At 39.3% G+C, this 14,039-nt stretch overlaps 1 protein-coding gene across 1 annotated transcript in view; it reads left to right on the top strand.

Moving 5' to 3' along the window:
• Positions 1–11,227: 11,227 nt before the first annotated feature.
• LOC124048547 (mothers against decapentaplegic homolog 7-like) overlaps positions 11,228–14,039 on the top strand; it is a 25,496-nt gene continuing 22,684 nt past the window's right edge. Inside the window, exons 1-2 of the mRNA XM_046369447.1 lie at positions 11,228–12,780; positions 13,871–13,924. Of these exons, the coding sequence (XP_046225403.1) occupies positions 12,312–12,780; positions 13,871–13,924 (523 nt within the window). The 5' untranslated portion in view covers positions 11,228–12,311. The remainder of the gene's footprint in view (positions 12,781–13,870; positions 13,925–14,039) is intronic.

Below are 14,039 nucleotides of genomic sequence, written 5' to 3'. Positions count from 1 at the left end.
CAATCTCACTTACATGCAAAGTAGTGTTAGAACATTTGTTCTCTCAGGCTAGTGGAAAAAAGGTTTGCAACATGTGAGCATAGCAATAATCCCTCCTCTTTGCACGTCGATATACATTGTTGTCAGCAGGAGCACTACTGTCAACTAAGGCACCTTAAAATTTAAGCAGTCCCTGCCTACTTAAAAGGTATGTATGCCGTCATTATGTTGGTGTGAACAAGACTTCCAGACCGCAGAGCTAACAACCTGCCTCTCCTTTCCCTCAGGTTAGAATTAGCTACAGTTTTATTCCTCATAATCTGACAGCTTGTCATAGTGCTGTTATCAAAGGGAATTTTCCCAACTTCAAATCAAAGTGGTGAGGTAAATAGCCTAGCATTTTTTGCCAAATCCATGCAGTGTTTAAAAAAAATCACATTGGCTAATGGCTTTTACATGCATGTAGCCCTCAGCTTGACTTTCTCTCTGTGGAGAGAAATTACGGTGCTTTTTTACAACATGCTTTAATGTCGTATAATGCCATAAAACTGTGGTTCAGAGTTCAATTCTTTGTCATAAATCCTTTGGAGCCTTAACAACTACTAGCCTCTAGATTAGCCTTTTCTCTCTCTCGCTCTCTCCCTCTTTCTCAAACAGTAAGATTTAAGTCTAAAAGGTTAGTCATGCCCGTCCTTCCAATGACCCCATGCTGTAAGTCTGTTATGTTTGTTCCACAATATACAGGGTGTGTCTGAAATACCACACTATTCACTATGCCACCACCCCGTTTGGGGACTGGTCAAAAGTTGTGTAGTATATGGCCGATTCTACCTAAGTGGTGCAAATTACAGTCCCACCGCCCAAAAATGTTTGTTTTTTTTAACTGTCAAGTCTCCAAACTTAGAACATATATTTAAATAATGTTATGTAAATAAAATATTGAATAATTTCAATAATTATGATTTCAAATAAGAAATTATACTTTTGTTACATTGTTTGCTAGCTCAGCTGGTTAGCTAGCTCTATCTCATTGATCACCAAATGTTGCTAACGCTAAATAGCTAGCCACATAATATAACTTGTTTTCTCAATGTATGTTAGCTAGCTAGCTAAGTTAACAATGTTATGAATACAACTTTACATGCATGTCGACATCAGGATATAATCTGAGCACACTAGTTAGCTCCAAAAGTCGTTATAAACTTCTTCGTGATTGGTGTCCCTTCCACGGGACTGTTAAGCTAACATAGGCTAATGCAATTAGCATGAAGTTGTAAGTAACAAGAACATTTCCCAGGACATAGACATATCTGATATTGTCAGAAAGCTTAAATTCGTGTTAATCTAACTGCACTGTCCAATTTACAGTAGCTATTACAGTGAAATAATATCATGCTATTCTTTGAGGAGAGTGCACAATTTTGAAAAGTTATTAATAAACAAATTAGGCACATTTGAGCAGTCTTGAAACAATATTTTGAACAGAAATACAATAGTTCTTTTGATCAGTCTAAAACTTTGCACATACACTGATTCCATCTAGTGGCCTAAATGAATATCGCCTGGGTGGAATAATACATTATGGCCTTTCTCTTGCATTTCAAAGATGATGGTACAAAAAAATAAAAAAGTATTGTTGGTGTGTTTCCTTTCAAATGGTACTAAGAATATGCATATCCTTGCTACAGGCAGTTAGATTTGGGTATGTCATTTTAGGTGAAAATTGAAAAATGGGATAAATCCATAAACAAATCACAATATATTTTATAATTGAGATTTTTTTCTTTGCCTTGATGCAAGCTTTGCACATTCTTGGCATTCTCTCAACCAGTTTCCTGAGGTAGTCACCTGGAATGCATTTCAATTAACAGGTCTGCCTAATTTGTGGAATTTCCTTCCTTCTTAATGTGTTTGAGCCAATCAGTTGTGTTGTGACAAGGTAAGGGTGGTAAAAGACCAAGTCCATATTATCGCAAGAACAGCTCAAATAAGCAAAGAGAAACGACAGACCATCATTCCTTTAAGACATGAAGGTCAGTCAATCTGGAAAATTTCGAGAACTTTGAAAGTTTCTTCAAGTGCAGTCGCAAAAACCATCAAGCTCTATGATTAAACTGGCTCTCATGAGGACCGCCACAGGAAATTAAAATCCAGAGTTACCTCTGCTGTGGAGGATCATTAGATTTACCAGCCTGACTAGGTATCCCCCTTTCCCCATGATGAAACTGGCTCTCATGATGACCGCCACAGGAAAGGAAGACCTCTGCTTCAGAGGATAAATTCATTAGTTACCAGACTCAGAAATTGCAGCTCAAATCAATGCTTCACAGAGTTCAAGTAACAGACACATCTCAACATCAATTGCTCAGAGGAGACCGCGTGAATCAAGCCTTCATGGTCAAATTGCTGCAAAGAAACCACTACTAAATGACACCCTTATAGGGAATGATATTCAACAAGCACAGCACTTACACAAATGACTGATGATTGGCTGAGAGAAATTGATGATAAAAATATTGTGGGGGCGGTTTTATTTGACTTCTCTGTTTTGTCTGAGATTAAAAGTAGAACGTTTGCAGCCATCCACTTCCTTGTGTCTGAAACACAGGCTTCTAGCGAGGGCAATTTTGGGGCTTCACCATGTTTCATTGAAATGTACAGCTGTGTGTCATCCGCATAGCAGTGAAAGTTAACATTATGTTTTGGAATGACATCCCCAAGAGGTAAAATATATAGTGAAAACAAAAGTGGTCCTAAAACAGAACCTTGAGGAACACCGAAATATACAGTTGATTTGTCAGAGGACAAACCATTCACAGAGACGAACTGATATCTTTCCGACAGATAAGCTCTAAACCAGGCCAGAACATGTCCATGTAGACCAATTTGGGTTTCCAATCTCTGCAGAAGAATGTGGTGATCGATGGTATCAAAAGCAGCACTAAGGTCTAGGAGCACGAGGACAGATGCAGAGCCTCGGTCTGACGCCATTAAAAGGTAATTTACCACCTTCACGAGTGCAGTCTCAGTGCTATGTTGGGGTCTAAAACCAGACTGAAGCATTTCGTATACATTGTTTGTCTTCAGGAAGGCAGTGAGTTGCTGCGCAAATGCTTTTTCAAAAGTAATTGAGAGGAATGGAAGATTCGATATAGGCCGATTAGGTTTTTAATATTTTCTGGGTCAAGGTTTGGCTTTTTCAAGAGAGGCTTTATTACTGCCACTTTTAGTGAGTTTGTTACACATCCTGTGGATAGAGAGCCGTTTATTATGTTCAACATAGGAGGGCCAAGCACAGTCCAGTATGCAGCTTGAGGGTTTAGAGGCGATGATTATTTTCGGCATTGTGTCAAGAGATATAGTACTAAAATACTTGAGTGTCTCCCTTGATCCTAGGTCCTGGCAGAGTTGTGCAGACTCAGGACAACTGAGCTTTGGAGGAATACGCAGTTTTAAAGAGGAGTCTGTCATTTGCTTTCTAATGATCATGATCTTTTCCTCAAAGAAGTTCAGGAATTTATTACTGCTGAAGTGAAAGCCATCCTCTCTTGGGGAATGCTGCTTTTTAGTTAGCTTTGGGACAGTATCAAAAATAAATGTTGGATTGTTCTTATTTTCCTCAATTTAGTTGGAAAAATAGGATGATCGAGCAGCAGTAAGGGCTCTTCGGTACTGCACGGTACTGTCTTTCCAAGCTTATCGGAAGACTTCCAGTTTGGTGTGGTGCCATTTCCGTTCTAATTTTCTGGAAGCTTGCTTCAGAGCTCGGGTTTTTTCTGTATACCAGGGAGCTAGTTTCTTGTGACAAATGTTTAGTTTTTAGTGGTGCAACTGCATCTAGGGCATTGTGCAAGGTTAAATTGAGTTCCTCAGTTAGGTGGTTAACTGATTTTTGTCCACTGACATCCTTGGGTAGGCAGAGGGAGTCTGGAAGGGCATCAAAGCATCTTTGGGTTGTCTGGGAATTTATAGCACGACGTTTGATGCTCCTTTGGTTGGGGTCTGAGCAGATTACTTGTTGCGATTGCAAACATAATAAAATGGTGGTCCGATAGTCCAGGTTTATAAGGAAAAACATTAAGATTCACAACATTTATTCCATGGGACAAAACTAGGTCCAGAGTATGACTGGCAGTGAGTAGGTCCAGAGACATGTTGGACAAAACACACTGAGTCGATGATGGCTCCGAAAGCCTTTTGGAGTTGGTCTGTGGACTTTTCCATGTGAATATTAAAGTCACCAAAAATTTGAAGATTATCTGCTATGACTACAAGGTCCGATAGGAATTCAGGGAACTCAGTGAGGAACACTCTATATGGCCCAGGAGGCCTGTAAACAGTAGTTATAAAAAGTGATTGAGCAGGCTGCATAGATTTCATGGCTAGAAGCTCAAAAGATGAAACGTCAGGTTTTTTTTGTAAATTGAAATTTGCAATCGTAGGTGTTAGCAACACCTTTGCGGGATGCATGGGGGATATGGTCACTAGTGTAACCAGGGGGAGAGGCCTCATTTAACACAGTAAATTAATCAGGCTTAAGCCATGTTTCAGTCAGGCCAAGCACATCAAGATTATGATCAGTGATTAGTTCATTGACTATAACTGCCTTTGAAGTGAGGGAGCGATGAGAAAGTTGTCCGGCTGTGGAGACCGTGCGAGGGGATTTATACTAACGCAACTATCTGTACTTACTGGTGGCACAGACCGTGTTTTATCCTTTCCTACACTTAAATGACCCTTGCCTAATGATTGCGTCTGAAGCTGGACTTGCAGCACAGCTATCCTCACCGTAAGGCGATCGTTCTCCTGTATATTATGAGTAGAGTGAATTAGAAGGCTTTTTGTTAATGTTACTACTTAGCTTTGGCTGGTGGAGGTCCTGACGAACCACGTCCAGATAAAAGCGTCCGGAGTGAAAATGTTGAATGAGAAAAAGTTGAGTGAGGGAAAAACTAAAAAATATAAACGGTAATTAAAAAGTAAAAACCGTAAAGTTGTCAGGTAGCAAAGACAACTCTGACAACCCTAGCTAAATTCTTGTTTGAGAAATTGCTCTTTGCTAAGAAGCATTTTTTTTCTTCTTCTTTTAGACCATTTATTTAAAACAATCACACTGTTGCCAAGAAATGATGTGATATTGAGATAAAAATGGCTACATTGGACTTTTAAATGGTGGAGGCCTTCGATGTCTAGACTAAAACGAGTTATATCCATCGAGAGTTCTCAATGTATCTCTATGATTGACACTTGACACCGAAACAAATAAAGATAGGTAAAGTGATCATTTAACAACAAAATGAATTAAATGCATAGTAATCCAATCAATCAACAAGTTTCAGATTTTACAGAGGAACAATATAGATTATATTTTTCTAAATTACATTTAAAGGTCCAGTGCAGTCAAACTATGTTTTACTGTGTTTCATATCATATTCTACAACAGCTGATGAAACTAGCATTGTCAATGACCAATTTAGGGAATAGGGTGTCATTCCTGATGCAGCCACTGATAAATCAAGATGAACTTTGACCACTGAAAGGGCATTATCATATGAGGTGGTCAGTCAGGATGAACCCACCTCCTGCTGTGACCTCATAAAGACAGACATGCTGGGTATGACTGTAGCAGATCACTCACAGACAAACAGTGCAAGTGTTGGCTATTGATAAGGCTATGACTGGTTTCTCTTCTCAGATAAGCTGGTTGATGGTCAATACATTTTACATGTAGATAAACTTATTGTAACGCAAATAAACTTTATGAATGTAAAGCACGTTTTTTATGTTTGTTTTTTTTATTATGAGAGAAAAGTAAGTTTCATGCCTTATGGAACAGTTAGCCTACACAGAATTACTAACCAAACGCAGTCTTGTGATTTGAGGAATTCCCCTGTGCTTGTTATGCATGCAATTTTGCCCTTTTCACTGCTCTTTGTAAATAACTGTGAAATGGCTAGATGTTGTTGCTGTATGCTATGTCCATTGCATCCCTTCTCGTAGTGCATAGCAGAATTTGTATTTATTTTTTAAATAACAAAGTGGTAGTCGAATGTGCTCGAACATGCAACTTTGTACCCTTGGTTTCCACTCGGAATGCAGTAACTAATTGTGGTATTTCATTATTTTTTATAATTTGTTTGCAGTTTGGTCCTATCTGCTCTGAGATCAGAATAGTACAAATCTTTATTTTCTCTATTTTATTATTGCTCTTATCTGTGCAGTTACTGGGTTAACATGAGCATATGTCACCATTCATGTAGCCTACATCAATCATCACATGCGCGTGATTGCTCCAGTGGAGTAATCTTGTTTAATTGCTTATACATGAAACCAGTCCATTGTGTCAATAAATGACATTACTAAAGATTATCTAGAATGTTCGTGGCTTAAATACATGATGGCCTATTTCCACTAAGGCTGTTGTAGGTAATAATGTAACAGTTAAATAAGGTTAATGGTTATCTTCTGTATTTCTAACTGGGTTTTGTTTTTTGGAAATGTAGAATATTTGCTTTTGTATGAATAGAAGGCAGGCAGATTGGCAGAATAATCTATTCATGAGCAGACAGGATAGGATAATGTTGGGTAAGAGCCCCGAACATTGCCCAATTACTGACACAAAAAATAATTTTTCCAACCGCCAAAGTTCAAATATAATTTTGATTTGTTTAACTCTTTTTTTGGTTACTACATGATTCCATATGTGTTGTTTCATAGTTTTGATGTCTTCACTATTATTCTACAATGTAGAAAATAGTAAAAATAAAGAAAACTATACTATTGAGTTGCGCAGCAGTCTAAGACACTGCATCGCAGTGCTAGAGGTGTCACTACAGACTCTGGTTCGATTCCAGGCTGTATCACAACCGGCCGTGATTGGGAGTCCCATAGGGTGGCGCACAATTGGCCCAGCTTCGTTCGGGTTAGGGGTTGGCCGGGGTAGGTCATCATTGTAAATATGAATTTGTTCTTAACTGACTTGCATAGTTAAATAAAGGTTCAATAAAAATAAAAAGTAACCAAAAGTGTTAAATAAATGAAAATAGATTTTATATTTGAGATTCTTCAAGGTAGACAACCTTTGCCTTGATGACAGCTTTGCACACTAATTATTATCTCAACCAGCTTCATGAGGTAGTCACCTGGAATGTATTTCAATTAACAGGTGTGCCTTGTTAAAAGTTAATTGGTGGAATTTCTTTCCTTAATGCGTTTGAGCTAATCAGTTGTGTTGTGACAAGGTAGGAGTGGTATACAGAAGATAGCCTTATTTGGTAAAAGACCAAGTTCATATCATGGCATGAACAGCTCAAATAAGCAAAGAGGAATGACAGTCCATCATTACTTCAAGACCTGAAGGTCAGTCGCAAAAACCATCAAGCGCTATGATGAAACTGGCTCTCGTGAGTAGATCTACAGAAAAAGAATGTATGTATGTATGTATGTATGTATGTATGTATGTATGTATGTATGTATGTATGTATGTATGTATGTATGTATGTATGTATGTATGTATGTATGTATGTATGTATGTATGTATGTATGTATGTATGTATGTATGTATGTATGTATGTATGTATGTATGTATGTATGTATGTATGTATGTATGTATGTATGTATGTATGCATTCAGAATGCATACATACATACATACATACAGTTGATGTCGGAAGTTCACATACACCTTAGCCAAATACATTTAAACTCAGGTTTTCATAATTTCTGACCTTTTAATCCTAGTAAATATGTCTTAGTTCAGTTAGGATCACCACTTTATTTTAAGAATGTGAAATGTCATAGTAATAGTAGAGAGAATTATTTATTTCAGCTTTTATTTCTTTCATCACATTCCCAGTGGGTCAGAAGTTTACATACACTCAATTAGTATTTAGTAGCATTGCCTTTAAATTGGGTCAAACGTTTTGGGTAGCCTTCCACAAGCTTTCCACAGTAAGTTGGGTGAATTCTGACAGAGCTGGTGTAACTGAGTCAGGTTTGTAGGCCTCCTTGCTCACACACTCTTTTTCAGTTCTGCCCACAAATGTTCTATAGGATTGAGGTCAGTGCTTTGTGATGGCCACTCCAACACCTTGACTTTGTTGTCCTTAAGCCATTTTGACACAACTTTTGAAGTATGCTTGGGGTCATTGTCCATTTGGAAGACCCATTTGCGACCAAGCTTCACTCTTCCTGACTGATGTCTTGAGACGTTGCTTCATTTTCTTACCTCATGCTGCCATCTATTTTGTGAAGTGCACCAGTCCCTCCTGCAGCAAAGACCCCCACAACATGATGCTGCCACCCCCGTGCTTCATGGTTGGGATGGTGTTCTTCGGCTTGCAAGTCCCCCCCATTTTCCTCCTAACATAACGATGGTCATTATGGCCAAACAGTTCTATTTTTGTTTAATCAGACCATAGGACATTTCTCCAAAAAGTGCGATCTTTGTCCCCATGTGCCGTTGCAAACCGTAGTCTGGCTTTTTTATGGTGGTTTTGGAGCAGTGGCTTCTTCCTTGCTGAGCGGCCTTTCAGGTTATGTTATATATATATATATATATATATATATATATATATATATATATATATATATATATATATATATATGCCATTTAGCAGACGCTTTTATCCAAAGCGACTTACAGTCGATATAGGACTCATTTTACTGTGGATATAGATACTTCTGTACCTGTTTCCTCCAGTATCTTCACAAGGTCCTTTGCTGTTGTTCTGGAATTGATTTGCACTTTTCGCACCAAAGTACTTTCATCTCTAGGAGACAGAATGCGTCTCCTTCCTGAGCGGTATGATGGCTTCGTGGTCCCATGGTGTTTATACCTATGTACTATTGTTTGTACGGATGAACGTGGTACCTTCAGGCGTTTGGAAATTGCTCAGACTTGTGGAGGTCTATAATTGTTTTTTGGCTGATTTCTTTTGATTATCCCATGATGTCAAGCAAAGAGGCACTGAGTTTGAAGGTAGGATTTGAAATACATCCACAGGTACACCTCCAATTGACTCAAATGATGTCAATTAGCCTATCAGAAGCTTCTAAAGCCATGACATAATTTAAGCTGTTTAAAGGCACAGTCAACTTAGTGTATGTAAACTTCTGGCCCACTGGAATTGTGATGCAGTGAATTATATGTGAAATAATCTGTCTAAACCATTTTTGTAAAAATGCCTTGTCATGCACAAAGTAGGTGTCCTAACCGACTTGCCAAACTATAGTTTGTTAACAAGAAATGTGGGAGTGGTTGAAAAGCGAGATTAATTGACTCCAACCTAAGTGTATGTAAACTTCCGACTTCAACTGTATATACACACACACACACACACACTGAGTGTACAAAAAATTAAGATTACCTTTCCAATATTGGGTTACGTACCCTTTCTGCTCGGGGGGCTAGTCACCCTGCATAATTTTATTTTGCCAAATCGAAATAAAAAATGTATTGATAAAGATAATTCTTGTAAACTGGGTGAATCCACTTTTATTACACAGAGCCAGGGAGAAAAACTGGATTCTACAAACTCTATGTTCTGAACTGCGGTTGTTTTTGGTGTAGATTACTTCCAGACTACCTTAAAAATGTTGCGTGCTGCTGCTGTTGGTTGAGTTTAAACTGATGTGCGGCGCCAGTGGGGAATCGGTGGAACAATGAGTCTGAGCCATTGACTGTTGGTGCCTGCCATCCTGAATAGAACACACATATCCCATCATCATTACCATCATCCACCCCATCCCAGTGCCCTGCAGCGACACTCATTGCCTTGCCTGACTGGCACCCACATTAACATAGTAGGCTACTGCTGCCTGCCTGCGTCTCCTCCTCTTATGTCTAGCACACAATTAGGCTACAGCAGACAGCATTCTTCAATTTACTCACACCGACCGACTCAGAGACAGACCTGTCTGTACAGCCAATGAGTCAGTTAAAGGGGACATATGTTGTGATTCCTTTTGGTAGAGGTTTGTAGACTTTGGGGAGGGAAGGTAGTCTTCTGTATCCTTTCCACACCCAAGTATAGATAAATAGGAGTTGCATTCTCTTTATTCTGTCATTTGGATGATGTTTTACAATTAAGCTTCGGTCTCTCTTCTATATAATTTGAGCTACATTGAATCAGATGGTAGGATCCCTATTAGTCTATACTATCAGGCTGAATGTATCAACAGGAAATGTTACACATTTTCCCAGCACAAGAAAGATATAAACTATAGGCTAGGCCCCATAGTTAGGTTTCCGGTCCCATTAGGCTACTGTAGGCTATGTCAAATGGTGGTGCACCAGTCCAGACGATTAGCCTATGTTAATACAATTATATTGGTCACATACACATATTTAGCAGATGTTATTGTGGGTGAAGTGAAATGCTTATAGGTTCCAATTTAAAATTTGATCTGATAATGTAGATATGAAAGTAGCCTACTCAGGCAAACTGAGATGAGCAAACTACTACTGTAGGCCTATAATCTGTTGATTGGCAACAGTCACCAGTCTCTGACAATGATAGACAGGGTAGACAACCCAAGTGTGGGATATTATCAAAGAAAAAATACAACAAAACGTTTTGTACAATAACAGTGAACTTGTCCATGTTGAGTAGCCAAATGTGTAATAAATAAGTAGGTAACCTATGTCAGATGTATTTCACAGGGAAATAACTGTCACCAGAGGGAGGCAGTAGTTCGTTGAGACCATTCAGGGGGAAAAGGTTGAGACCGTGCAACTAGGTTACCCACCATTAAAGGGAAACATAATAATAATAATAGCCTAATAACAATAACAACAACATGGCTGTATTCTAATTGTTGTTATTATAATACCAACAATATTATTGTGTTATAATCAATATCATTCATAGTTAGCCTATTTATGTTTATGCCCACTGCATTAATGTGATCACATGGCGCAAAGTAAATAAAAGTTTAAACAAATCATAATGTTTGGTCAACTATTACCCTGAGGCAACCCTTATCTCTCTTTCAGAGAGATAGAAAGTGTGTGTTTCATTTATATAGTAAAATACCCCCCCCCCCCCCACCACGTGACATTTTCGCCTTGTTTTTATATTTTGCTACTTTGTAACTTCTGGAAATTGAAACTTTTCCTCACCCAACGAATTCTCTGTATGTAAGCTACTTGATCTCTTGTTTGCGCAAGACAATCATTTTTTTTAAGCGACAGGGTGTCTAGACAACCACGTGACGGGGCGCGCCAATGCGCACCGGAGGACACAGCTAAGAGCACAGAGAGTCAGAGAAAGAGAGAGCGAGTGAGAGAAGGCAAGGGCACTTGAGCTATCCGAGTCGTTCGCAGACCTTTTCTGACGATCGCATCACTTCTTTGTCAAACTCCACTCGCTTTATTCCTCCGACTACAGAAATTCATTCCGAAAAGTGGCTGGATTAATTTACCAAGGGATATTTAGAAGATATAGGCTGTAGGTAATTATTGTAATCAAGACTCTGTTCAGTATTCAATCGGAAACGCAACTACCTCTACTACTCGGGGTAGATTTCTGTCTGGCACCTCAGCGGCTCCAGTTTTGGATTTGCTCATTCGCTTTGGATCTGTTTTTGGAGGATCCTTTCCTTCTCTCGTAACGTCTAAATCTATATTGGAAGATCACATCATGTGCAGACGGTTATGATATTTAGAAGATAGGGGATAAAAAAAAACATAGACACCGGCCTTTGTTAAAGCCTTTTTGCTCTCGGATCAAGGGTTGTGTGGATTATTTTTTTTTCTAAAGAAAACGGGCGAGCTTCGTTTTTTTCCTCATGGATATAATAATTCTAGTATTTTACCAGGATATTTAGCCTACTGGCTCAGAATACCACAAAACGCGCAAAGTAATGTTACAATGTTTTTCTTTATACATAGCACACTGATGGAATGGAACGAATGTAGCATTTAATGTTCACAGTAGCCTAGCTCTACATTGTAACAATTTATCTATGCTGCTATTTTGTATTCTAGATGCTCAGCGTTCCTACATTGACATTAAGATTTATGTTTCGATATAGCTGTGTATTAGCAGTAGGCCTATTATAGTGTTATAATACCGTTAAGGTGATGGTTAATTTCTCCTTACAGAGAAGGTTACTATCACGGCAGGAGCCTTGACATTTTTTTTTGTGGGGTTTAGTTTTGAGAAAATTAGACTGGCGTATGCTACAGATTTTCTTTGCTTCTCCACCTCCCAGTTTCTCCATAATAATATCTCAGGCTGCTTGTCGTTGCCTGGACTCGGATCCCGGAATCTTCATGATTTGCGGACATCATGCTCGTTTTTTAGCCGGGAAACCCTCTTTTCGTCCCGCATGTTTAGGACCAAACGAACGGGGCTCGTCCGGCGACTCTGGAGGAGCCGTGCGCCCGTCGAGGGCGACGGGGAGGCGGATACACGAACGCATGGATCCGGGGGTTGCTGTATGGGTAAATCGACGAAGGTTGCCGGGAAAACTAGCGCCGGAACGGAGGCTGAATTGAAAGCCCTGACCCAGTCGATACTGAAAAAAATCAAAGAGAAACAATTAGAGGGGCTCTTGCAAGCGGTGGAGTCAAAGGGGGGTGCACGGAGCCCCTGCCTGCTCCTACCCAGCAAAGTGGACACCAAACTGGGTCAGCAGTCTTATTCCCTCCCCTTGCTGCTCTACAAAGTGTTTCGGTGGTCGGACCTCAGGCATTGCTCGGAATTAAAAAGGCTACCTTGCTGTGAATCCTATGGGAAAATTAACCCAGAACTCGTTTGCTGCAATCCTCACCACATGAGCAGGCTTTGTGAACTCGGTAAGTTAACATACACGGACCGTTAATGCTGTTGTTGTTTTTTTAAACAAAAAATAATAACATGAGGGGGGGGGGGGGGTAAAAACATCAGTTATTGCTAATTACATTCATGGTCTATCTGTTTCACTATTATATATTATATGGGCAAATTGATTGGCATGTCACTTTGCCAGACATGTTGACACAATTTACCGGTGGTGTCTATTGCAATAGCATAGGTCAGACTTGGTTGGTGTGACGTTAGAACAGTTTTATCAGCATCATCATGTCATGTCCATATGGCAGAAGTCCCCTCGTTTTATTATTTATCTATCTGGGATATAATACAAATCTAGATTCGCTTTGAATGACTCCTCGCAAGTATTGCAGAGATTACAAAGGTCAATGCAATTGTAATTACATTATGTCCAGTATATTATATTATGTCATCTCTTTATTGGTTTGGCAAAGCTATTGTTTTTTAATTGTATTTATATATTTGTTTTTGCTTTCAAATATACGTGGAAACGCTTATAAAGAATTTTAAAAAGGCCTATATGTTTATATTATGTTTATTCTACCGAATGCAAGGCCTACTACACATGTTAAATGTGGTTTCCCAAGTTTTGTCTCGTAAAAAAAAATCTAGTTGGTTGTACTTGAATGTTTTCATGTCAGAAGTACTACTAACAACAGGCCTATAATATAACACACGAGACCTACACAAAGTTGAACTATTTTAAATGACCTTTCACGTAGCCTTTCGTGAAGAGTATCTTGTGTATTTGACAGTCAGTCTGGACCAAGTTAGTTTGCTTGCAGCCAGCCCGGCAACGATTCCGATTGGAGTGTCCTGTTCTGTTGTGAGCCAAAAGAGAGCCGTATCTCTCCACAGCCTGAGTCGGAGCCTAGTCAGATAGTCGCCTGGAGGCTGGCGCCAGACGCCCCCTGTTTATCTCTCCACCAGATATCAAGGCAGCCTTGCTGCCTGCCCTGCCTCCAACCCTCACTGCTAACACAAACAGTTTTCCAAAAGAATGCAAACTGTTATCATAAGTTTCTCTCTTCCCCTGGACCCCTTTTCTCATGCCTTCTTTCATTTCGTTTTCAGAGTCTCCCCCTCCGCCTTATTCCCGATACCCAATGGACTTTCTTAAACCACCCGGTGAGTTTTATTATTACTTATTTTTTCTTTTTTTTATGTCGTTTTTCAAGAATGTTTCTTGAATGCAGGCTACATATGTTGAGGTTTCTGGTTGTGTTTGTATTTTTCCAATGAG

This window comes from Oncorhynchus gorbuscha, linkage group LG11 (assembly GCF_021184085.1).
Source record: "Oncorhynchus gorbuscha isolate QuinsamMale2020 ecotype Even-year linkage group LG11, OgorEven_v1.0, whole genome shotgun sequence".
NCBI lineage: Eukaryota > Metazoa > Chordata > Actinopteri > Salmoniformes > Salmonidae > Oncorhynchus > Oncorhynchus gorbuscha.
The sequence above is the reverse complement of the archived record's forward strand: the minus strand, read 5'-3'. Positions and strand labels throughout refer to the sequence as shown.